The 26,970-nt window shown below is 40.6% G+C and overlaps 1 protein-coding gene and 1 non-coding gene across 2 annotated transcripts; both read left to right on the top strand.

Moving 5' to 3' along the window:
• Positions 1-600: 600 nt before the first annotated feature.
• Positions 601-25,039, top strand: SUN3 (Sad1 and UNC84 domain containing 3). The gene is made up of 10 exons (XM_046670699.1): positions 601-722; positions 3,454-3,515; positions 7,419-7,522; positions 14,082-14,122; positions 15,197-15,368; positions 16,434-16,518; positions 18,396-18,511; positions 20,066-20,233; positions 23,907-23,999; positions 24,920-25,039. The coding sequence occupies exons 1-10, from the start codon at positions 601-603 to the stop codon at positions 25,037-25,039; spliced, it is 1,083 nt and encodes a 360-aa protein (XP_046526655.1).
• On the top strand, positions 11,205-11,311 carry LOC124244300 (U6 spliceosomal RNA). The gene has a single exon (XR_006889950.1). It is a non-coding gene; the product is annotated as a U6 spliceosomal RNA (small nuclear RNA).
• Positions 25,040-26,970: the final 1,931 nt, after the last annotated feature.

The raw sequence follows: 26,970 nt of genomic DNA, 5'->3' as shown, positions 1-26,970 counted from the left end.
AGTTTAAAGCATGAACACAGTATTAGGTATGGACACATATTTATGTGATAAAATATCCAAAAATACATGGTAATTACATATATCAATTTTCAGATTGTGGCTATCTATGGAAAAGAAAGGAGAGGAGTGAGACCGTGGAATGATATTTTGGGGTCTGGGGTTGTATTCGTAGTATTTTATTTTTTTAAAAAATCCTGAAGCAAACACAGGGAAACTTTGATGTGTTATAGCTGAGTTGTAGGTACAGGGGACCTTGGCAGTATGTGGTATATTTGGAAGGTGTTGCAATAAAGCGTTTTAAACATACAGTCAGGATGACATACCATCAGGTGGAGAGGTGGCTGTTTGGACACCACCTGACACGGGCGTTATGCCATTGTGACATGTCACAGAAGAGTGATGCAACAGAAGAGCCCAAGGCATTTCAAGATTTGCTCACTCACAGTTTCCCCCTTGAAGGAGAAACACCAGTGAAGCAAGACAAGAAAACAAAGCAAACCCAAACCTACTACGTATAGCGTCATGTTTTCCATAAAATAGAAAACAGAAAATCAATGGTATTCTTCTTTCTACCAGCAATTTGTTACTCAGTGGGGGAAAATGAGTGGAAGACCAAAGTCGAGAAAGGGTGCCAGGTTCATTAGAGTGCATTCTGAAGAGGCCAGCAGCAGTTCCAGTAGTGACACTGTGCTCTCAGAGCACGGAAACCCTGACTCCAACAGGTAGGTACCTCTGCAGAGTGATATCCATGAGATCTTATGTTATGCACGTCATATGTCATACTGCTCTGTTTACTTGGAAAATAACCCAATAAAAATATTCTTCCTTTATAGAGAAAATAATTTCCAAACACTTTCCTCTGAAGGTTTCTCTTGATTACAATATTTTCTGGGGCGGGCCGTCTTCTTTCTATGTCAGAAGTATTTAGATTAATTACAGCAGGCTGAGGACAAGGATTATGCAAGAGAAGCCATCTTTTTTAAGAGAATGAACCTCATCAGCACGAGATTACTATTTTAACTTGCAACCGTACGGTTATTCACTTTTGTATCAATGGCCTGGCTTGCCCAGTCTCTGGGGTTTGCAGTGTTGAGCACCACAGTTTAGGACTCTAGATACACAGTGGCATTCATTACAACCTGGTGTGATGGAAGGATGTTAGTGGGTACACATTTTGAGCTATAACTGGGTTTCCTCTCATTAGAGAACACGTGAATATTGCCTGAAAAGAGACAGTATGAAGCCCTGCCCACAACTGGGGGGGCCAAAGACCAAAGCCCCTTTACATGCCCCCTGTGCGCTGCCTGCTGGGAAAACAAAAGCTGGAAAGTGATGAAATAATCACTCCAATGGTAAGAGTGAAGCTCTTGCCCAGAAATCAAACTGTCCATAAAGATAAAAGGAGTGCTACAAAGTTATTAGACAAAAAGACAGCATTTGAAAACCAAGATCGCCAATAGCGACGCCTGTGTCTGGCGGATGCAGAATTCCACAGGTGGGGGGTAGGCATAGGAGGAGCTTGTGAACTAGAGCCTGACAGCCAGAGTTTTTATCAAAAAACTTAATTAACCTTTATAAATATGATAATGTGAGAATTTTCATTTAAGTCGCTCAGGAGACCATGGCTCTCCTGGGCTGAAATGACCTCTGGATAACTCTCTTTAGACAGTGGACCCCCACATGACCAATGATGCACAAAGTCGGGTAAGTAGTTTCAAAAATACACCATTTGGAGAGAAGAGAGTGGAGAAAACCTTAGTAGCTTTTAGCAGAGTCTGACAGCCCTGGGTGGTCAATAAGTGTGATTGCTTTTTGTAGAAAGAGAAGCAGCTTAAAGATCCTGTGCTGGGGTGGCTCATTCTAAGTCTAGTCTACACTCCTGCACTGCTTGATCTGATTCTTAGACTGTAGGGTTACAGGCCCAACTGACAATGCAGATCAGGAAGAGATCACTGAGAGAGTAAATTCATACATCATTTGGTCAACTAAGAAAAACTAATATAGGTAATCTGTTTACTGTCATTTGTACATAGAGTTAAAGAGAAAATTTAAAGAAATACGCATATCTAAATATAAATGAAATATCTTCCAGATTTAAGGTCACTTTCTTAGCGATTCTTCATAGACCTGGAGTAGGGAATTGGACCCTTCAGTTGATGGAGACTAGTCAGAAACCAAGTCCAAATTGCCGAGTGACTTGCTGGAACTCTGGGACCAGGCCCGCCCCCTTTTCTGAATTGTGACCCTGTGCTTCTCCTGCTCCATCAAGCTGCTATCTGTAACTAATGAATGATCCATCTTAATCTGGTTTTTCATAAGTTTTAAGTAGAAATTTTTAGTTTGCCAACTTGGAGTACTTTGTCCGGAAGCTCCTAGCCTCTGTCTTAGCTGGATCAAGCTATTTTAGCTTTTTTCTTTATTCTTCATTTTCCCTTTACAGAGTTGGATGTGAAAAGGTAATAACTGCAACCACTTTGTAAAACTGTCGGCAGAATCTGCTGATTCTGAATATGCACATAGCCTATCACTCAGCAGTCCCTCTTGGGAATATACCTAAATGAAATACTTACATATGTTCATCAAAAACCACGTCTAAGAATGTTCAAGGCAGCATTGTTTATAAGAATATTTATAAAGCATTGATCATCATAGCCCCTAATGCTCATCAGCACTACAACGGATCCTCACGTGTGTATTCAGAGTGGTTACTATGCGGTAACGAGAGGGAAGGACCTACCACCGCACACCATAGGGGCACAGATGACTCTCACAAACACATGGAGCAGAGCAAGCACACACACGGTTCTGTTTGTAGGCAGTTCAAGACCACGCAGGCCTAACTGGTGGGGGCAGAGGTCAGGAGAGAGATGGTCTTTGAAGGTGGGAAGTACAGGGTCTGATAGGGGCTCGAGAGGGGCTGCAGACGGGCTGTGGATGCTCTCTTTCTTGTTCTGGGTGAGGTGACAGGATGTATTCATTTTGTGAAGGTCCGCTGAGCAGTGCAATTACAATTTGTGTCCCTGCTTATATGTGTGTTGCACTGCAATAAAATGTGGGGGGAAAATTATGATTACTTTAAAGGATTTTATCAGATAGTTGTTAATTGTCAGTTCTTTAGCTTAATACCTAATTTCCAAAAAATTCAGACTTTTTTTTTTCTTTTTTAGCTCATTCTACATTCCAGATTTCTGGGATAACTTCCTTTGTTTTCTTCTTTACAAGCATTTGTCGACTTATAAAAAGGCAGACAGAAATGCGTGTGAAAGTGAGGGACATCATGAAAACTATTTTCTATCAATTTCAAAGATCATGGATTAGGAATTAAATTAATCCTCAGACTCCACTTAGAATAAACACGCTTGTTGACTTGGTTGTAGTGGTTATTTACAGTTCAAATTAAAGGTTAATGCTGAATTATTGTTAAGTTCTTTTTGTTGTTTTTATTCATTTTAGGTTAACTGGATCATGGAAGATTATCATAAGTATGGCGTTTATATTGACTTTTCTTCTTATAGGTAAGTCTTACTAAGTAATGACTCTTAAAGCCATTTCACAGGATGTTGCTGTGCAGTAAGAGAGAGCTCAACGGAATGATTCGCATTTGTAAATAAATGCCATGGAAAGCACTGGAAGTGACTGCACTGCACATTCTTGAAGCGTTCTATGTGTGTGTGTATAGGTTTTATCACCAGTTGTGAAAGTAATACAGGCTTCTTTATGGAAAATGAGAAAGTGCTTTTTTTTCTCTTAGAATCATTGTTTAAAATCACGGAAGTTGCTTTAAGTTAAGAATCCTTACTATTTTATAGCAAACACATATAATTGACTGTTTCTAGGGGACTCAGCTTGAGAGATTTTGACAAGCAAAGACAGGATTCTTGAAGAAATGACTGTGAACGTGCAGTTTGCAGTAGTCTAACTGCCAGTATCACACATCACAACCACTAGTGCCCTGGAAAATTGCTCTTTAATATATGGACAACTTAAAGCATAGAGGGCCTGTTAAAATCTATGTTTCAACCCAGTTATTGCCATGAAATTCTATTTTATAGTATAGCAATATTTGAGGTGCTAATTCATTGTGATTGCACACATATACCTGGACCTCTGGCTATCCTGAGCCTGCACCAGCCCGAGTCGGCTTTTCCTTCCACTGGCTGCCGGCAGTCCGCATTCCATCTCAGTGGACCTTTAGACTAGACCTTGAATATTCTCGAACTGCATACTGCTTGGCTTTGCTGCTTCTGGGCCATCTTGTCTTCATCTCTGCTGACCTCGGGCACTTACCCTGAGTTGGCTGCCCCCACGTTGCTGCAGCTGGTCCCATCTCATGACCCCTCCGGGATGAAATTTTCTCCTAGCTCTACCCCAGATCCATGTACAGTGAGCCAAGCCTGCTTTTCTTAGGCTCTACCTCACTGCCTGTGTCAGGAGCACACGGCGTGAGCAATAGAACCATTCGTGCTCAGGATTCTCCTCATTTTGGAAATTGTACCCCATATTCCTTTGACATCTTTTAAGATTGAATTATATGCATCTCCATAGCGGATGCAAACTGCTTCTTTGTATTTCCCATTGTAAGCTTACCAACTCACCCACAAATGTGCCAGATCCATTTTAGACACCACTGATATGTAAACCATTTTAGTGGTATTAAACTGGACTCAGACCCTTTTTTCTTTATTGGGGTGAAATCCACGTGATATAAAATTAGTCATTTTAAAGTGAACTATTCAGTGGCATTTAGTGCATTCACTGTGTTGTGCAACTACCACTTCTAATCCTGAAACGTTTTCATCACCCCAAAAAGAGATCATGTACCCATATGCAGCTGCCCCACATTTCCCCTCCTCCAGACTCTGGCAACCACCAATCTGCTTTCTGTCTCTGTGGATTTAGGTGTTCTGAATATGTCCTATAAATGGAATCATTCAATATTTGACCCTTTTTGCCTGGCTTCTTTCATTAAGCATCATGTTTTTGAGGCTCATCCATGTAGTAGATGTATCAGTACTTCATTCATTTTCGTGGCCAAATAATATTCCATTGTATGGACGGACCACATTTTGTTTATTCATTTATCTATTGATGGGCATTGACTGTTTCCACCTTTTTGCGGGTGTGAATAATGCTGCTATAAACATGGATGTACATATATTTGTTTGAGTCCCTAATTTCAATTCTTGAAGGGTATAAACCCTGTAGTAAATTGCTAAGGAGGAAGCACCACAACGTTTTCCACAGTCCTTGCACCATTTGACATTCCCACCAGCAGTTTACGAGGGCTCTCTTTTCTCCACATCCTCATCAACACTTGTCATTCTCCATTTTTCAGATTGTAACCATCCTGACAGATGTGAAGTGCTGTCTCATTGTGGTTTTAATTTGCATTGCTTTCATTTCAACCTAAAGGACTCCCTCTAGCATTTCTTGTATGGCAGATATTCTGGCAATAACTCCTTCAGCTTTTGTTTCTCTGAGAATGTCTTAATTTCCTCTTCATTTTGAAGGATAGTTTTGCTGGACATAGAATTCTTGGTTGGCAGGGTTATTTTCTTTCAGCATGTTAAATATGTCATCCCAACTGCCTTCTGGCTCCTATGGTTTCCAGTGAGAAATCTGATCATAATCTTATTGAGGATTTCTTGTACATGACAAGTAGTATTTCTTCTGCTGCTTTCAAGATTCTCTGTCTTTGGCTTTTGAATGGTATAAGTCTCTTTGAGTTTATGCTAGTCATAGTTTTTTAAGCTTCTTGGATGTGTAGATTTATGCTTTACATCAAGTTGGAAAGTTTCAGCCATTATTTCTTCAAATATTTTTTCTGCCCTTTTCTCTCTCTTCTCCTTCTGGCACTCCCATAAGGCATATTTTGATATGTTTTATGATGCTCTGCAGGTCTCTTAAGCTCTGTTTACTTTTCTTTATTCTTTTTCCTTTCTGCTCCTCCTGCTCAGACGTAATAATTTCAATTGTCCTATCTTTGAGTTGATTGTTTCTTTCTTCTGCCTGCTCAAATCTGATGTCAAGCCCCTCCAGCAAGTTTTCCTTTCAGTTATTATACTTTTAAACTCCAGAATTTATATTTGGTTCCTTTTATAATTTTTCTATTGATATTCTCATTTCATTCACACATCATTTCTTTAGTTTTCTTTAGTCCTTTCTTCATGATTTTCTTTAGTTTTTGAGCATATTCAAGATAATCAATTTAAAATTTTTGTCTAAGTCCAATGTTTGGGCTTCTTCAGGAGTGTTTTCAGTCAAATCTCTTTTTTACTTTAATTGGCCACACTTTCCTGCTTCTTTGTATGCCTTGTAACTTCGTGTTGGAAATTGAGCATTTCAATATTGTAATGTAGGAACTCTGGAAATTGAATTTTTCCCCTTTGCCGGGGATTGCTGGTATTGCTTGTTGAGGGCTGCAGTTCTTTGTTTGTTTAGTGATGGTCACTGTTCTGGTCTCTCAGTGGTTAACCAGTGACTTGACAGAGACTTCTTGGAGTCAATGAGAGAAAAACAATAGGAACTTCTCTGCCAGTCTTGATTTCTTGGCTCTAAGCTGGGGCACTCTTTCAAGGCTAAGCTGGACCACCCACAACTCTGCCTTAAACTTCACTTCCTGCTTGCACAGAGCCCATGGACCCACCTAAGGTGCAAGACTAGAGTTTTCTCTAGGATATTTTCTGAGCATGCATCTAGTCCTGGACATGCACACTGCATTCCCTTTTCCCTTATAAGCCTTTATTCCCAGAGGAGAGAGACTTCCTCTTTTGCCTTCTGTCTCCCATGCTTTTGAGTCTGCCTACCACTTGCCCTATTCACTGCCCCTTATCCAGGGGGGCCTTGCCAGTTTGCCTTAAATCTTTTAACAGACATCTCCAAGAGAACCACTCTGGCCCAAGGGAGTGGGATAAAACAAAGGTCAGCCTCTGCACCAGCTAATCAAAGGAACACTGGACAGGTCAAAACTCACAGTCACAGTTTTTTAAGAACAAGGTCTATATTAGCCCCTTTGCACCAGTAAGCTGCACCAGGGATATAGACTGCCATCCCCACAGCCACTGCCACCATACTGGGGAATGGGAGATGATAAGCAGGTGAGCAATAATGCCACATTGCTCTCTTAACCAAAAACAATCTGCTCTTTTCTTCAGTCCTCTGGTTGCTGTAAGTTTTGGATTAGATTTTAGTTTAAAAAAAAAATTGATCCTGTTAGTCTTTGCCAGCTTATGGTTGTTTCAATGAAGGACTGGTTTTTTTGAGCACCTTATGCTGCCATCTTCCATATTGTCACTCAAGGATCTGATATTCTCTTTAAGACTGTATATATCCTTCATGCTGAGAGAAATTTCTATTAATACCTGTAAAATATCTTATAAATGTTTTCAGATAATGAGAATTGGTCTTTTCTTTAACAGGACTTAGAAATCACATGTGGCTTAAAGAAACAGAATTTCCTCAGAAATCCAGACCATTTTATTCTGTAATTGCAGAATATGGTTCAAGGCTTTATAACTACCAGGTGATGTTTTGTTAAATCATTTTATGTGTCACTCATTTACAATTTAATATGCTACAAGGCAAGTTGAACTTACAATATATTAACTTTGTTTTGCATGAGAATATCTAATAGAAATAATAGAGAGACCAGAGTTCTATTAAGTGGTTTTATGGCTAAGAGACCCTAAAAATTCTCCACAGTCTGTGATCCCTGCAGGCTCCTGCCGTAGACTGAATGCTTGTGGACCTGTTACCTCTTTCTTCTTCCCTGTTTCTCCCTTCACAATGGGAACATCTATCCTGTGACTGTCCCACCACTGTATTTTGGAAACATAAAACTTCTTTGGTTTCACAGCTTCACAGCTGAAGGGGAATTGGTTTCGGGATGAATTGTAACTCCACTCTCACCCATATCTGACTTAGATGATATTTGGGTGAGACTTTGGACTTTAGACTTTTGAGTTGATGCTGGAATGAGCTAAGTTTTTGAGGCTGTGGGATGAAGTGAATGTACTTTTCATGAAAGAAATACACGAATTTTGGAGGGACCAGGGTCATAATGCCATAGGTTGAATGTTTGCATCCCCCCAAAACTCATATATTGAAACCTAATTCCCAGGTGTTTGGAGGAGCAGCTTTTGGACGGTGATTAGGTCAAGAGAGTAGAGCCCTCATGACTGAGATTAGTCCCTTATAAAAGAGACCCCACAGAGCTCCCTTATCCCTTCCACCATGTGAGGACACAGTGAGAAAACAGCTGTCTATGAATCAAAAAGAGGGCCCTCATCAGATACTGAATCTGCTGGCACCTTGATCTTGGGCTTCTAGCCTCCTGAACTGTGAGAAATAAAGCCACCTAGTGTGTGGTATTCTGTCATAGCAGCCCAAATGGACTAAGACAGCTCCCCAAGGGAAGTTCCAGCTCGTGGAAAAATGGCAGCTAGAATTTTATTGTTAACACACAGGATGGTCTGAGCAGACAGCCTCCCCTTTGTCCTGAAGCTCGTTAGATCTAAATGGGCTTAGACTGAGGCCAGACACTAATGTTCTCTCTGTGGTCCACCTCATCTCTACCTCCCCAGCATTCCAGACCAAGCCTCATCCATCCTACTTTCTGGTCTCTGAAGACCAGAGGAAGAAAGAATGACAGGAGCTGTGGCCTCGTTAGCCACTGTGAAAAGAAGGGCTAGACCAACGAACTCAACCCACTCAATGACCTTAGACCTGACTTCATGCCCTTTTCCCTCAGGGTTCTAAAATTCTCTTCTTCCTAGCTCATCCAGCAACTGATGAATTTCAATGTGTCTTGTCATGTGAAGTCCCTAAAGGTGAGATTTTGCTAGTACAGTCCTAGTATGATTTCAGTCCAGTGACGACTGTTCCCCAGAGAGTCATAGGTTGATGCCTGGAACTGCTCCCAGTTTCAAGGATGTTGCTTGCTCTGCGTATACTGAGAATCTGTGAGCACCAGAATCTGGACAAAAGAACAGCTGTATGAAAACCCCACAGAGAAGGTCAGCCTGAGATAATTCCTATACTGCAAGGCCCTCACATCAAAGACCAGGACCCAGGCCCACGGGAGCAGAGGCCAGATAGTTGAATCATCATCAGAAAAACAGAGATGAGAGTGGACAATGGTGGCCTCCAATTATTGCCAATTTGTGATTAACCCTCATGGTGATGGCTAATTCTATGGGTCAACTTGGCTTGGCTGTGATGCCCAGATGTTTGGTCAAACACCAGTCTAAATGTTGCTGTGAAAGTATTTTTTACTTCTGAAGTTTACTCAAGCAGACTTTGAGTAAAGTGGATTATTCTCCAAAGTGTAGGTGGACTTCATTCAATCAGTTGAAAGTCTTAAGAGAAAAAGACTGAAGTCATCTAAAGAAGACATTCTGCCTCGGGCTGGCTTTCAGACTTGAGCTACAATATTAGCTCTTCCCTGGGACTCCAGCCTGCTGGCCTGCTCTGCAGATTTTAGACTTGCCAGCCTCCACAATGATGTGAGCCAATTCCTTAAAAAAAAAAAAAAAATCAATCTCTCTCTCCATATACGCACATCCTATTGGTTCTGTTTCTCCAGAGAACCCTGATGAATACACTCATAAATTTCTCTGTCAGCTTCTGCCAGGGCTTGAACGTTGGCCTCCCCCTCTGCCTACAATATTCTACCCCATATCTTTGCAGAGGCGGCTCCTCCCTGACATTCCAGCCCAACTCAAATGTCACCTCCTCAGAGAGGCTTCTGTGACCAGCCAGATACCCATGACAGCATCCTATACATCCAGTGTTGCCTTTACTTTATCACGGACACTTCTTCGACTTGTTGACTCTTCCTGCCTTCGCCCCTGCCTACTAAAACGTAATGAGCAGGAGCTTGTCCAGAGCCTAACACGGTCCCCAGGTACATGAAGTCTCCATGAGTATCAACATGAATGAATGAATGATCAGAGAGTGTTGTCTGTCCCATTTTCAAAAGACACCCTTCTCTTCCGCCTGTCAATTTTAGACAGATCAACACACTCAACAGTGCCTTCCCCTTAAAAGTTTCTAGGGCTGAGCATCTAAGGACGGTATTTTTCATGAGGATGAGATCTTGCTACGGTGGTTTCACTATTGACCAGTGTTACTGTTTTTCACGAGAAGAGAGCTCTGTTAGAAAGCACCTGAGACTAATCTTGATGCGACTCTTTATAGCTCCTGAGCTACATGCAATAGAAGCTGTTTTGTGGCTTGTTTTTATTCAATTGACAATCAATTTTAGACATGTTCCCTTGTCTTTAGGGATTATTTTATAACAGAATTTTATGGCTGACTAGTATTCCAATGAATATGTAATATATTCAGTAAATACTTATTTCCAAACAATTGAGTTGTTTGCAATTTTTCAATATTGTAAACATATACATCCTTGTTGCTAACTTGTTTCACTCATCCTTAATTTTTTACTTAGGATAAACTCCTAAAAGAAGGAGAAACAAAGAATATTCACAATTTTTAGGCGACCTTTCTATATTGAATCTTAAAGACTTAGTACTGTTTTGCAAAAAGTTAGATGTGCCACACCCATCTCCCATGGAGGACCAGATGATAATTAGGTGCCAGAGTGATTGTAAGCACCTTAATATATATTTCAGTTTATCCTCAAAATGATCCTTTAATAAGGGTATTACTAAATCCATTTATAGGTTAGGAAGCTGGATCAGAAGAACTAAGGAAATTAATGTGTGAACCTAAGGCAGTACGGCTGTAAATTCTGGAGCTGAAATTCAGACCCAGACTTCATGAGACTGGGCCTGCCAGGCTGTACCATTCACTACTGACGCTGAGGACACAGTTTTATTGTCGCACTGTACAGCCTCAATGACCATATAATCTCGGTCACAATAAAGAGCTTAAGACCAATGATTGCAAATGACTTATCCAAACATTTAATGGTCTATGTCTAAAACCCTTATATAAAGAAACAAGCTTAATTATTTACCCAGGGGTACAAACTGCAACCACTATATCTCCTAAGACGCCTGAAAGTGATACGGTTTAGTTATTTTATGAGAGTTTTGTTAAGAGAAAAAAAAATGGCCACATGAGGCATTTGTAAACACTTGCATCAACTTCATCCCTGCTCAAATTACTAGAGCCGTGTTCTAAGGCGTAAAACTGTGGGTCTCAGTCAACATTACCTGAAAAAACAAAACAAAACAGCTCTCACTAGGGCAGCACACACACGAAAATTGGAACAGTACAGAGAAGACTAGCATGGCCACTGAGCAAAGGTGACATGCAAACTCATTAAGTGTTCATATTTTTAAGAGTAAAGTAGTTAAAAAACAACAACAACAACAACAACAACAAACAAAACTGTGGCTCTCCCCACAGCTTTGCCTATCTCTACTCCACCCTTCATTTCTCAGGAGGCTGTCGATTCAACACCTTCTCCATTGACTGCAAATGCTCACTGGCCTCCCTTCACGGGCATTGTCAGGACGGGGCAGCAGGTGTTTCCTCAGGACCTTTGTTAGAGAAAACAGTATTCTGGATGCTGTGCAGTCTGACTGAGTGCTTCAGGTGTGATCTGTGGGGAAGCCCACCGCCTGCAGGGAGGGAACTCCAGGAAGGTCCTTAGGAACCCAACACCTGGTTTCTCTTACCAGGAGCACTGCGGATGGGATTTCACCATCTGTACTCAAAGCAGCCTCTCCACACCTCGATTTTTTTTTTTTTTTGACACTGTGGATGCTGTGACTTCTGATCATCCTTACTCCCTCCCATCGACCCCCCAGTTTGGTTGCTATGATGCTCAGAAACAAACGTACCACCCACAGCTAATAACCTCCAGGAATGTAAGGCATAGGTATGTGCCGACCCCATCCTTCATGTGCTATCTTTTCCAATCCTTGTTTCCTCTTCACTTTTATTTCCTCACTGTTTTTTTTTTTTTTGGTCCTACGTCTTTTTATACCATATTTGTTCCTATAGAAAAGCCACCTGAAATCCTTTTGGGAAGAAAGCAAAATAAAAAATATTTTTAAAAGTCTGGAAAGTTTAGTTTTCAAGGAACTCTCAAATTCATTTATCACCAAATTAATTAAGGAGTATTTTCTGTATTTTTTTAAAGGGTAGAACAGAAAAAAGAAACAGAAATTGAAAACACTGCCCCTACTGATGGGAAACTTACACAGAAACTGAAAAACTAGAAATAAGGATCTCTGTGTAGCAAAACTGAGCTCTGAAATACACATCCTTGTCAAAAGGAAAGTGTTGAGGAGAGCCCAGACAAAATTAAATTGCTCAGCATGAAAAAAAAAGCAAGGTAATTTTTTTCTCTGTGCTGTACTGTGCTCCTTTCCCATGCCATCGTCACACAACTGCCTTGATGGGATGGTCCTGTATGTTGCACGATTTTTGGCATAGCAAGCCAGTAGGAAATCAGAGCCTTTTATTTTTTTCTTGGCTGGGAAGGATTCATTCTGAGCTAACATCTGTTGCCAATCTTCCTTATTTTATTTTTTCCTCCCCAAAGCCACAGTGCATGGTTGTCTGTTCCAGTTGTAGGTCCTTCTAGTTCTTCTATGTGAGCTGCCACCACAGCATGGCTACTAACACACCAGTAGTGTGGTTACTTGCCCGGAACTGAACCCGGGCCACTGGAGCAGTGAGCGCCAAACTTTAATCACTGTGCCGTCAGGGCTGGCTCGGAAAGAGTCTTTCAAACAGAAAAGCAGATTTGTCTGCAGAGAAAGACAGACCATTATTTCCCAGATAACATACCAATGGTCACTGTGGTGGGTTCCAGGGTGACCCCCAGAAAGCTATTTCCACAGTCTAACCCTCAGAAATTGTAAATGTGGACTTTATTTGGAAAAAGAGGCTCTGCAGATATAATTAGGGATCTTGAGATAAAACTGTCCTGGATTCCCTGGCTAGGCTCTAAACCCCATGACAGGTGTCCTTAGATGAGACACCCAGAGGAAAAGGCTGTGTGGAGATGGAAGCAGAGACTGGAGCAGAGACCACAAGCAAGGAAGGCCAGGAGCCGCCAGAAGCTGGAAGAGGCAAGAAATAGAATCTCCATTCAAGCTTCAGAGGAAAGCAAGGCCCGGCTGACACCTTGGCTAGGGCTTCTGGCCTCCAGGACTGTAAGAGAATAGATTAGCGTTGTTTTAAGCCACTGGGTTTGCAGCCGTTTGTGGGAGAGCTTGGAACCCAAGCAGAATGTGAAGCTGAGGGCACAAAGGAGCTGAGGGCCAAGCAGAGGAAGTGCTGTATGTGGCAGCTGTCTCCTGTGCCCTGTGTTGACCACCTCACTGATGCCCCCACCTGTGGCCCTGCATATCCTTATCAGCAGCTTTAGTCCCCTGGTCATTCTCAGCATTGCTCAGGAGCCACCATTCAAACACAAGATGGTCCTTTCCAGATTGCTTGTTAGCGTTAGGTAAATGTCTGCAAGTCTTTGAATCCAGTGATGTTATTGCTAATGGAATCCAGTAATCGGGTCCTTTTTGTAGAAAGAGGATGCCCTCACTGACTACAGGGAGGAGCCTAAGGCCTCAGGAGGGCCCTCTGATGTGAAGATGTGCTCCCTCTGCCCTCTTCCTACCTCTTTCTCCCTCCTTCTCCCCTCCGCATTCCCCTCCTTACCCCTCTTCTTCCCCCTCCCTCCTTATCCCCTGCCTCCCTCACTCCCCTCCCTTATGCCCCCCCCACCCCTGCACCCGCTGCCTCCAGGCTTCCAGACCTTTGAGTCCATTCCTTCTGCCCCTTCTCCCTCCTTTTGGTGTCCTCAGAAGGCGTTTAACTCTCTCACAACCTTAGGAAACAGGGAATATTACACCCATCTTAGAGCTCCACTACAATGTTACACGTCACTAAACGGGTTTGGCTGTTACCTCATCTCCTCCCAAGATGAGCACTGTGTACAGGAAAGGCTGAAAAAGAGGGAGGCATCTGAGAGCGTGCTCCTGTGTCCCACCCGTCACACGTGTATATCAAGGGTGTCAGTGTGATTTCTTTCCCCTTCACCAACAAGAATAACTCTACTTCAATAGGTGGATTCAGAATGATTTGTCTTTTTTTTTCAGGCCAGACGTCGTATGCCAAAAGAACAAGTGGAACTTTTAAAGTAAGTGAGATTTTCCGATATGTGCAATTTTCTGATGTGTTTCCAAACTGCAAAATTTTAAAACAAAATCATTTTTATTTCTATGGATCATGCTTTAAGGACATAGACACTAGGAGGTGTTTTCAATATTACTTACAATTTAAAAAGGGAAAATGACCTAGATAAGAAAAACAAGCCAAAGGTCAAATACACTGGAGTATATCCATGTAACGGAGAATTCTGAAGCCATTAGAATAATTCTAAAATATACTTAATGATTTCGGAATTGCAGTGGGACACAAAATTATAAATACTATCTCTATTTTGTTACAAAGTTTTTTGCATAGAATAAAAATACTATAAACACACCAGAATTTAACAGTTTCTCTTTTTTTGTATTTTTCAAATTGTGAACATGTTTTGCTTTACAAATTGGGAAAAAATACTAGATAAGTAGTGCTTACATTTTTTCAACAGAAAAAAATACTTATTGGCTTGACATTTTCATATTCTCTCTATCAGTAATTTTCAAACTGTAAAAGTAGCAGAACCTATTTTTCCAAACTAAACTCTGGCAACCCCATGCCGTCAAACAGGTGACGGGCTGCCGTCCCGGCTGCTCCTCCAGCCCCCCTCTGCTCAGGGCTCGTCCACAGCGCCTCAGGGCTCAGTGTGAAAATCACGGCTCATACCATGCTTGAAATGAAGGTGTTCTGATTTGAAGCAGACGAGAGCCAGGATTTAGGATTCCCACTGTGAAGTCACCCACCCTCAGGTCAGGGCAGCAGAGCCCCCGAGGGATGAGGGATATGTCAGGTTACTTGAGTGCAAGGTTGGCTAAGCCCACTTGCCTGCGCAGAGCACACTTCAAGCCCTAGGATGCCCTCAGGTCAGCTTCCGAATGTCTTTGCTTTGCAAGTGTGGTGAAATGCAGTGTTCTACACAACCGGGTGTTTCTGGAGCTCTCCTCATGCAAGAGTTTATTTCTTCTCCAACATAAAGCGCCTCTTTGCTTTGCTGCCTCCAAGCCCAGCACCAGCTGATGCCAGGAGCCCATACCTTCCTCCACTCACACTAGGGGGTCTCCATTTACAGGAAGGAAAGCCGGACTTTGGAGAACAACTTTCGTGAAATTCTATTTTTAATTGAACAAATAGATGTTCTGAAGGCATTACTGAGAGATATGCAGAATGGTCTGCACAGTTACAGCTGGAAACCTGACGGAGACCCCACTGAGGTTCACAACCACACAGAGGTCATGGATGAGGTAAGGTGGGTCGGGGGCGTGGCAGGGAGTGTGGTTAACTTTTCCTTCTGGTGTCACATTCCATGGCTTCTTTGCATGGAGAAATGGAGTGCTGACTGATACATGGCTCGTGTCTTCCCCTTCAAAATTCTTCCCTGACATTACTTTCATCTACTTTCACTAAAACTTGCTCCTGGAAAACCACTTTTTTCCTAACTGCTGTGTCACAGAGAAGACTTTGTGTTGCAATGGGACTTACTCCCCACCAAAATAAATAATTCTATTTTAATTTCCAGTAAAACAAAAACAAGATCATTGAGAAATGGCAGTCTCTGAATGTCTATACACAAATACCTAAATAACAAAGTATTTTTATTCATGGACCTACAGCTTGTGTATTTTATCTACTCCACACCAGATTAGGCAACACTGTGATGAACATCCATGAGTCTGGTTTTGCTTCTCTTCTCCCTCCACTAGCTCGAGCTCTTTCCTTTCCTCTGTTTTGTGAGAGGCACAAAAATGTGACACTGACCACTCCTGCCTTCCTGGCTTATTTTGTCCCCTGGGACAAAGTGCTGTGTCACTTGGGACTCCAACTGTTATGTCCTCTAGGACACTTGCAGTTTTAGAACGTCCTTAAAAGTTCAAAGGGGTGAATAATTTCTAATATAAGCCATCAGGTATCTATGTAAACTGCCCTGATTCCCAAATACCTGTAGAACATTCAAGTCTTTATTACTAAGCAGAGACACTAATGAAGGAGGGGACACAGCAGGATGCACACAGCCTCATTTGACTGCCTCCCTGCCAGAGCACAATGGAGAAATCGCTGGGGGCTTTGGAAGGGGTCTTAGGTCTGACTCTGCTCTCCGACCTTGGGGAGGGACTCAACACACCTCAGCTGAGTGACCTCAGCTGCCCGAGAAGGTCATATCAGAAATCTGTGCAGTGCAGCGTGGTAAATGTTCACCATTATTATTTTGCAGATTTGGGAATTTAGGTTCAAATCAACAAAGTAAATTGTCAAAACTCAAGCAGTTGGCAGAGATTGTTAACAGAAAACTCTGTTTTAAATTTGTACAGGAAATATCAAATTTGGTAAATTATGTACTTAAAAAGTTGAGAGAAGACCAAGTCCAGATGGCTGATTATGCCCTCAAGTCAGCAGGTGAGTAAAGAAGTTGAAAAGGCCAGTGTCTCTATTCTCTATATTTCTTTATTAGGAAAACATATTTATCTGGTAACTTGAGATGGAGGAAAAAGGACCAAATCTAGACAATAAAGAAGAGAATAGAAATGGTCGTAGTTGATTGCTGTCTGGGTACAAATCTGAAAGGAAGCAAAAACTGTGCAGCTTCATTAGTATGCATCGCATAGGACCACAGAGAGAGCTGACACACCACAGTGATGTTGGGGATGCAGAAAATAGCTTAAGCATCACAAGCATTATAACATTTTATATTTTACATCCTAAAATCACTGATAATAACTAATCTAAAGGTATTATTAGTGATTAAACTATAGTATTTAAAGACTGTGTATATAGTCTTAATATCCTCCAATTAAAATTAATTTTTAAGGGCTTAGACTATGACTCATTAACGTTAATATTCTCTACAAGGCCTTGCCTCCAACCGTCTACATATGGTATGTGTTCAGTGAACAATGTGGAAGGAGAGATGGAGACAGAAAGGATATAAGAGATGGAGAGACAAATTATGAAGCACACCCAGAAACACTAATTTGTATCAATTGACAAAGCCAAATTTATAGAGTGTTTTTTTCATTTGTTTAGTCTTGGCTTTCTTTTACACTTTTTGTGCTTCTTCCTTCTTTTCTATTGAATGTATTCATTACTTCCATTTTGAAAAACCTATGATGACAAATGTAGGTCCAGGGACATCCCAGGTAGAACAAGGAAAAGCAGAAAATGCTATGGTCCTCAATAAATTTCAGCATGAAACACAATATCAGCTCCTGGTTGGGCCAAGATGGAGAAAGCCCATGTCAGTCCCTCTTCCCCGCTGATTACAACAAAAAAGTTTGGACAAAATATGAAAAGCAACATCCTGAATATTATGAAGTATAAACAAAAGCACAAAGATTGTGGAGGAATCAAAACCTGGAAAAGTGGCCTGTGTGGGGGGAATTTACTAGCTGTCTTTTCTTCTGCAGCTTGAGTTGAGGCCAGCTGCAGTCACAGAGGAGCAAAGCAGTGGCAGTGGGGTGGGCGGCCAAAATTGTGAGAGAAATTCCAGCTTTCTAGAAATGACCAGAACAAAATAGTCCTGTGGGCCAGACAGTGTGTAGTGAAAACCAGAGAAGACAGAGCTAGAGAGGAGATGCCCTGCTCTCATGTATGTATGTGGCCAATTTCTGGGCTTACTTCCTAGCTGCTCATTCCTGAGGACAGCCCCACAGCAGCATGGCAAAGACTGAAAATTTGCCAAAGATTTAAGCCATGGTTCAAATCTTAGACTGCCCACCTTATTTCTTATGTAAAAATACATTTTACCTTTAAAATGAAGTAAGGTAAAGGGATAATATTTGATGAGTATATTTCATATTTCTGATTATAATTAAAGCTCAGCGAATCTGCAGAATTGCTATTATAAATATAACTTGTTACTATATTTATGACTTTTTTCTGCTTTTTCGTTTTCGAGTGAATTGGGCTGACATGAAAGTCTCGTTTATCACAGGAACTGTTACAATATGGGGATCTATGAGTCTCTTTAGGTAATAAACACAATCCACATAATATATCCATCTCTAAATCAATTGCTCCAGAAGTCAATTTTTTGTCATAATACCAGTTTCAGAAATTTTGTGAAACTACACAGAGCAAGCATGGTTTTCTCAAAGTGACAAAATTTCAGTGGTACTAAAAACTGAATGTCAGACTTTTCCTACTAATTCCCAAATATGAATTTTACCTTATTCCTGATTTGTCCAGTAGTAGTTTTCCAACAACATTATTAAAATCCAAATGATGTGTTTTGAGTTGGGTAAATTTTTATTTTGAAAATTATTTTATAATTTTAGGAGCCTCCATCATTGAAGCTGGGACCTCGGAAAGTTACAAAAATAGTAAAGCAAAACTGTACTGGCACGGGATTGGGTTCTTAAATTATGAAATGCCTCCAGATATTATTCTTCAGGTAAAAGTTAGATTAAGAGTAACTTGTTTATATTTTAGGATTTTGTTCCTATTTTTTCTCATGAAAATATTAATGTCTAAAATGGAAGCAATAGGGACCCGCCGGTGGGGCAGCAGTTAAGTGAGCATGTTCCGATTCTCAGTGGCCTGGGGTTTGCCGGTTCGGATCTTGGGTGTGGACATGGCACCGCTTGACTAGCCCATGCTGTGGTAGGCGTCCCACATATAAAGTAGAGGAAGATGGGCATGGATGTTAGCTCAGGGCCAGACTTCCTCAGCAAAAAAAAAAAAAAAAGAGAGAGAGAAGGATTGGCAGCAGTTAGCTCAGGGCTAATCTTCCTCAAAAAAAAAAAGGGAATAAGCTTTAAAAAAAAAAATAAATAAAATAAAATAAAATGGAGGCAATATAAGAGTCTCTGAACTTGTCACAGAACCTGAAACCATCTCCTTGCATTTTTGTAGTTATCAAATTACACGAATTATTTCATACTTTATGGTCAGTAAGTTATGGTTAATTAACTGATAATTAATTATTTTAAGATCAGTAAATTAGAATTTACTTCTCAAATAGAACACACAAATTCCATATCTTTAAGTTGAGTCTTTGGCTTCCCTTTTTCATTGAAAACTTCAGTCACTCAATACACATTTATTGAAAGATCATGCCTCCTAAGTGCCAGTACTGTGCTACCTGCTATTCAGGTCAACACCTTCTTATAAAGTCCGATTATAACAGAAGAAATTTCCAAATACTGTTTCCACTAACATTTCAGTTCAAGTCAAAAGACACTACACTTCCACAGATAGTAGAGCCTTCTTAACTATAGTCTACACACATTTCCAATTTAGAAATACCTTCAGGGGCAAACATATGGATCACATTCCAGAGTGTAGTCTAGGTCTAAAAAATGGTAAACATCATTTTTCTTGTTTACCACCAGCAACAGCATCACCATCACTATCACCACCATTGTCATTTCCATCACCACCACCATCCCCACTAGCACCACCTATACCTCCATAACCACTATCACACCATCACCACCACCACCATCACTGCTGCCACCACCGCCACATCATCACCATCTCCACATCCACCACTGTCATCGCCACTATCATTATCACCACCAACACCATAATCACCATTACCTCTTCCACCACCACCATCACCACTATTACCACCATCACCATACCACAATGATCACCACTACCATCTCACTACTACCACCTTCACTATCTTCTCCTCCATTAGCACCATCAACACACCATCACCACTCGTACCAACTAGCTGCCTCTAGCAGCTTACAGTCTAGTTAGAGCAATGAAAAAAAAACATACTCATATAATAAAGGGCTCTGATTGATATAAACGTAATGTGCTGTGAAGGAATAACCAAATCTATGGGTATCTTGGAAGTTTTCCTGTTTGATATGTATCCCACACAATGCCTTCAAATTATAGGCATAACTGAGATCTGTGATCAATAGTGATTAGCTGACCAATATTGTAGGGGTGGATAACCAGATAAGAGGTTAACTCAGTGTTTTCTTTCCAGCCAGATGTCCACCCTGGAAAGTGCTGGGCCTTTCCAGGTTCCCAAGGTCATGCCCTAATCAAGCTTGCCATGAAGATCATACCAACTGCTGTCACCATGGAGCACATCTCAGAGAAGGTGTCTCCCTCAGGAGACATCTCCAGTGCACCCAAGGAATTTTCTGTTTATGTGAGAAGCTGTCTAAATCTTTGTTCAGAGTGGGTTGCAATAGAAGGTGGTTGGCTAGGAATTAGGAGCTGGGATCTCATCTGAACTGTGCAGCGAACCATTCGTATCACTGTGAGTAAGTCACTTATTTCCTGGGCTCTGCTTTGTCATCTACAAGGTGAGAGAATTGGACCAGATGATTTCGATTACTTAATCTTCCTTTTTACTTTCATCAAAGTTTTACATGTACAATTAAAAAATCAAACATTTCCATACGTTTATAATGAAACACAGCTTTTCCTCATCCCACTTCTCCCACCCCTGATTTTTACTTTCTGGAAGCTTCCACTTGCTACAGTTTTAGCTGCTTATTTGGGTACTTGCTGTCATATTTCCTTTCAGTGTTATTTCTTGATTTTTCAGTTTTGGTTATCTACTGACATCCTTTGATGGAAAATGATTAGCTCTCTTCTATGGTTTTCCATAATCCCAAAATGCTTATGTTTACCTTCTTTTTCAAAACAGGTTTATGGAGATACAATTCACACCCCACGCAATTCACTCATTTAAAGTGTGCCCTTCACTGGCTTTTGGTATATTCACAGAGTTGTGCTCCATCATTATGATCAATTTTAGAACATTCTTATTACTCCCCCCAAAAACCCTGTCCCTTTTAGCTGTCATCTCCTATCCCCCCATTCCCCTCACCCAGCCCTAGGCAACCGCTAATCTACTTTGTCTCTATAGATTGGCTTATTCCAGATATTTCATATAAATGGAATCGCATGTGTGGTCTCTCGTGAATGGCTTTTTTCACTTAGCTTAGTGTTTTCAAGGTTCATCTATGTTAGAACATGTGTCAGTACTCCTTTTTTTTAAATTGTTGAATAATATTTCATTGAATGGATAGGCCACATTTTATTTATCCATTCTTTAGTTGATGGACAATTGAGTTGTTTCCACTTCTTTGGCTATTATGAATGCTACTGCTATGAACATTTGTGTACAAGTTTTTGTGTGGACATGGGTTTTCATTTCTCTTGCATCTATAGCAGGAGAGGAATTGCTAGATCACATGGGAACTCTATGTTTCATGTTTGGGGCACTGCTAGAAAGACTGTGTATCTTACTGTTAGTTTCAATAAATATTTAATGTTTTCATTGGTGTTTGTGGACAATACTGTACTCAGTTACCCTTATAGTGTACTTGAATACTATTTTCTTTGTGCAAAATTTTTGATGTTCTTGAGGATAATAATCGTCTCATTTTTTTTAATTTGCTTAATTTCCTATATTCCTAACACATTCCCAACCTCTTCTTCAGATGTGTACATTTCTTCCTATTATGTTCATTCATTCAGATAACTTATAAATTTCTTTTCTTTGCTTTTCTTTTTTCTTTTGAGCCATCCCTCTGGAGCACTCTGCCCATCTGCTTCAATTTGCCTGGTTGCTAGTCAGGTCTGATGCACAACTGGTACCAGGCGATTTCATTTCCACATGCTGAAGATTTGACTGGTCTTCTAATCTATTATTTAAAATATTTTTCTTTCCTGTTTTCCTTCTTCGTTTTTTGTTCTACTTTCTGAAAGATTTTCTCAGGGGTTATATTTTAACCCCTATGTTGAAGTTTTTATTTCTGCTGTCACATTTATTCTAAGACTTTTTTTTTCTGTAAATATTCTCTTTTTTAGAGTGTAAATTTCATCTTCCATGGATGCAATGTCTTCTCTTAAGTCTCAGAAGATATTAACGTGTATTAATTGCAGTTCTGCTTCATGTACTTCTGCTCCCTCCCCTGTTGATCAGGGCTCTGTCTTTCTTGTGAGGTGCTTTTCTCAAGTGTCTGATGATGTGTATCAGTTGCATTTAACGGTTCAATGGTAAAAAGCCGGCTGAAAATTTGTACACAGGGTGGGGCATGTGGACAGGGAGCTTCAGGGGTGAGTGGTCTGGCTGGGCCATTTCTTCTGGAGACCCAGAATGTGGGATCATGCAGGTTGATTCTGGGAGGAATCCTGTAACTTTGTGCCAAGGAGGTTTCACTTGGCCAACAACATGCCGGGTGCTGCTGGGAGAAGAGTGCGTGGGCCACCGTTCAGTGTGTAGAGCATGCCTTCACCTCTTGTCTCTGCCAGGTGCTCCCGAGGCCGGTGTCCCAGAGCTGGGAGGAAGAAGATAATCCTCTGCTGGGCCAGGACAGCAGTGATGACTAGCCAGGGACTGGGAGTCTAACTGCTTCTTGAAAAGGCTGTCAGCGCCCCCTAGCATTTGGGGACCCCTGCAGCCCCATGCTCCGCCTCTACCCCATGGCCTCATCTCTGGCCCTTTCCGCAGACTTGGAGTGTACACTGGGGTCAGTGTGCTGCTGGTCCCTCCTCCAGTCAGGGTAGTTTGTGTTTTCTCCAGGCCACTAAACCAGATTTTTTTTGTCTTAGTGTCTGCACCTATGCTTTCCTTGTAGGTATGCCTTACTTGGATCTCTTGGTGTTCCTTTCTGGAGGAGGGCTCAGAGTTAAACATGGTGCTTAGCCAACCTTGTGCATCACTCAAATGCCTCTAAATGCCACGATTCTGCGGTTATGAAACAGGAAGAAGACCACTATCCTTTGATGCAAACCTGCTGCCACCCACCATAGGTGTCTGCTGACACCTATAGTTGAGTTAGATTAGGTTGAGTTAGGTTGCATTGGGGCAGATCAAACACCACCTCAGAAAGGTGCATACTGTTGCTCATTACAGAGGAATTATGGGTGAACCCTTCAGGCTAGAATCATTTAGTAATAAAAAGTACTTCTCATCATTTTTCTCTTATATTAGTAAATTTATGAACCAAGTGAAATTAAAACAGGTGATAAAGAAGGTGGCAATAAAATTAGCACTCCTATCTTAGGCTAACGGAACTATATGAGGCTTGAGTTTTATATATATATATATATATATATATATATATATATATAATATATATACTTATATTTATATAATTGTGGGTGCATTATTTAATCATCATTTATCTAATTATTTTAATAAAATTGTATAAATGGTTTCAATATTAATATTTTCATTATAAAATGATTGGTCTAATAAACTATTTTGTTGTGTTACTATGATTTAAGGAACCTAATAGGAAACTTTAGATTCACAAAATAAACTAATTTCCACCAGTGCACTCTCCTCTCAAAAATCTTCAATTTGAATGATGGAGAAGAGAAATTGCATACAAATATGAATAGTTTCTTTCAGTCAACAAAAGTTTACTTTGGGAACAGAGTTATCTGTGTGATCAATTTCTGGCAATTGGGTTAAGTTTATCTCATTTTGGAAAACATTGGGTCAACACAGGGACTCATTTTTGGTTCATTTTATTTGAAGTATAGCAAATACACTTATTTGGCCAGAGTTAATGCTGGAATTTGCCGTCTGTCCATCCATCTGTCTATGTATCTGTGTATCTATCTATCGTGTATCTACTATCTATCTAACTACCTATCTATCTAGTCAACCCTGTGATCAGCCTGTCTCTTGCCTCACAACCCCCTGAGTTAAATGCCTAAACACCTAACACAGCACTCTGCCCTTGGTGGACACCCAAAAATGTGTGGCCAATTGTTGCTACTTGAACAGACAACTGTCTCCATTTATTTTCACCAAGCGTGCATTATTACAACCTCCATGTCTGTTGCTTTCTTTCTAGGGCATGTCGAAACAATGTGAAGGAGAAGAAATTTTCCTAGGTCAGTTTGTATATAACAGAACAGGAGCCACCATTCAAACATTTGAGCTCCAGGTAATGAAATCCCTGGTTAGGACATGAGTGGTTCATCCCTGGGATGGGTTTGCTGTGGTTGCTTGGTGCAAAGTGGTGTGGGAATAATGATGATAAAAGTATGAGTAAGCAAGGCTTATCTGTACTTCAATTCTTAGCTCCCAGTGCTTGCATGGATTTTATTGAAAAAGACAGGCAAATACAAAAGCAATTTCTAAGAGTAATTCTTCCTTATTTGCTATCACTTTTTAAAAATATATTCACTTGCTCAGTCCTTATCTTACCTATTCGGTTTCCTTGATACTATTAGGTTGGATAGTCCCTCTCTCACCTTCCTCGGGTAAAGGGGATGGGGATGACAGTGCGGTATGAGACAGTTGGAGGCAGAGAGGAACTCAGAGGCAGATGGAATAAATATTCAACACCAGATAATACAAGCAAAACTTCTCTTCCTAACTCAATGGGAAAAAAACAGCAGCTGTTAACATATAATCCCCTGAAAGTTATTAGGGTATATGCATTCCATTATTTCTCATTAGCTTTTTTATGATACTTCTTGGCCAATGGTGAGAACATCTAAGCTGAAAACAATATATGTGTTAGAAATGAATGTACTTGTAGAGTTTCATGTTTGATTGTATATGCCGTCTCTGCCTCCCTCCCTCCCTGGCACAGCCAGCCAGGAGCACTGTGGGGCATGACTGGGCAGTGAGAGGCACTTGGGTGTCTAGACCGCCATATTATCTTCCTCCCTTCTGTTTATCTTCTTGTGAGCTTGTTACTCACAGTACCTCATTTTCTCATCCATGAAATCAGTATTTGAAACTACTCGTGTTAGGAAGGAAAGAAGGGTTTTAATTTTCCATCGTATCAGCATTCCTTGGTATTCTTTGAAAAGATTTCTCTATAAGGCATTAATTTTACCTTTTCTTTACTTTCAGCATAAAGTTCCTGAATCTTTATTATGTGTGAAACTGAAAATCCTCAGCAACTGGGGACACCTGAAGTATACTTGTTTATATAGATTCAGGGTCCATGGTACCCCAGGAGATGACACCTAGAGAACTGGTGCAGAAGGCCGTGACCACAGGTCCAGAATATTCAAGTATTCCCATCCCCTTAGATTTCCCACACCCATGGGAATCGAAAACTGAGAGTGGGAGGGAAGGCTTACAATGTTTCATACTTACCAGTAAAAAGTGGATGAATTTTACTAATAAAAAGTAGGAAAGTGAATTCAATCTCCTTGTGGTAGTTTAGCTTCTGAGGATGAATCATGTTGTTGGAGCATTGAACAGTGAATTTGTATTTAAAAGAAGATGGTGTTATTCAACAGTCTTTCTCAAAATAGCATCTTTGTCTTCATTTATTCATTCACCCATACCAGGTATGGATGTCCACTGTTATTATTATTATTTAACACTGATCTGGAGTCACTGGTCAATGCAATTAGGTAAGCAAAAGAAATTAGAGGTGAAAATGAGTGAGGAACTCTGACCATGGCTATTTGCAGATAATTAGATGAATTCCTTGAAATGCAATCAAGTCAATTTAAAAATCCATTACAAACTAGGAGAAACCACAGCAAGTTAGTGTATAAAAAGTATCACATATAAAACAACATCATTCATAAATACAAACAAGGACCAGTTAGAGGATATAATTTACAAAAGCCACAACAAAGATGAAAAAAAAATCAAAAGAATTAAACCACCTGTATGAAGAAACACCTAAACGGCATGGATGACTAAGAGAAGACTTCAACTAATGGAAAGGCTTAACTTATCTGTGGACGCAAAAACTCCACTGTCAAGATGTCAGTCCTCTGCAAGTTAATCTACAAATTCAGTTTGATCTCAATTAAAAACCAGAAAAAATTAGGGTATTTATGAGACTATTATGGAATAGTAAGGAATTATTGTTAAAAAGAATGTTTAGGTGCCTGTGTGATAACGGTATTGTGATTTTGTTGCAAAAAATAATTCCTATCATTTAGACTTATATGTTTAAATATTTACAGATGAAATGATGTATCTGAGATATGTTTCAAAATAATATAAGAGGAGAGAATGAGTGGGAGGATCGATGAAAAAGATTGGCTATAAAATGATCGTTGAAGTTGGTGGGGATCCACGAAGGCTCACTTACACTATTCTGTCTACACTTATATATGTTTGATATTTTCAATTTTAGAAAGGTTTGAAAAGATTAAAACACATATATACATAAGAAACCAAAAGAGTTGTGTTTTAAACCAAATTGATTCTAAAGTTCGTATGGAAATATGAACTTTGTAGGAAGCCAGGAAAGCTCTGGAAAAAGAAGACAATCAACAAAGGGAAACAGTTCTATGACTGTAATATTGTGGTTTATAATAAGAAATATATATTTGGTCTTTGTCCCTATTTCTGCTACAGAGCTAAAACCCTTGGAATATTTTTTTAACAGTTTTTTTTTTTTTTAAAGATTGGCACCTGAGCTAACAACTGTTGCCAATCTCCTTTTTCTAATTTTCTTTCTGCTTTTTCTCCCCAAATCCTCCCAGTACATAGTTGTATATTTTAGTTGTAGGTCCTTCTAGTTGTGGCACATGGGATGCCGCCTCAGCATGGCCTGAGGAGTGATGCCATGTACACACCCAGGATCCAAACCAGCGAAACCCTGGGCCACCGCAGCGGAGTGCACGAACTTAACCACTCAGCGACGGGGCCGGGGTTGGGGTGGGGGGCCCCCTTGGGATTTTTTAAGGGATGGGAGTGATAAACGTGTCTTTTGTTATGTTAATAAGGTGACTTTTTGACCTCACCTAAGGATGGGGGGCTGGTTGCCAGGAGAACCAACCCTGTGATGAGATGGTTGGAACTTTCAGCCCCCCACCACTGGACCCCCCTACCCTGCCAACCCTCAACCTCTGGGGAGGAGGGAGGGGCTGGATGTTGAATCAATCGACTATGGCCAATGATTAAATCAATAATGCTTACATAATGAAGCC

The sequence above is a fragment of the Equus quagga genome, chromosome 8 (genome assembly GCF_021613505.1).
Source record: "Equus quagga isolate Etosha38 chromosome 8, UCLA_HA_Equagga_1.0, whole genome shotgun sequence".
Taxonomy (NCBI): Eukaryota; Metazoa; Chordata; class Mammalia; order Perissodactyla; family Equidae; genus Equus; species Equus quagga.
The sequence above is the reverse complement of the archived record's forward strand: the minus strand, read 5'-3'. Positions and strand labels throughout refer to the sequence as shown.

Coding starts and splice junctions, on each gene's coding strand:
- SUN3 (XM_046670699.1), top strand. CDS start 601: ATGAGTGGAAGACCAAAGTCGAGAAAGGGTGCCAGGTTCATTAGAGTG. Junction 3,516..7,418: donor ATTGACTTTTCTTCTTATAG/GTAAGTCTTACT, acceptor TTTCTTTAACAG/GACTTAGAAATCACATGTGG. Junction 20,234..23,906: donor CCAAGGAATTTTCTGTTTAT/GTGAGAAGCTGT, acceptor CTTTCTTTCTAG/GGCATGTCGAAACAATGTGA.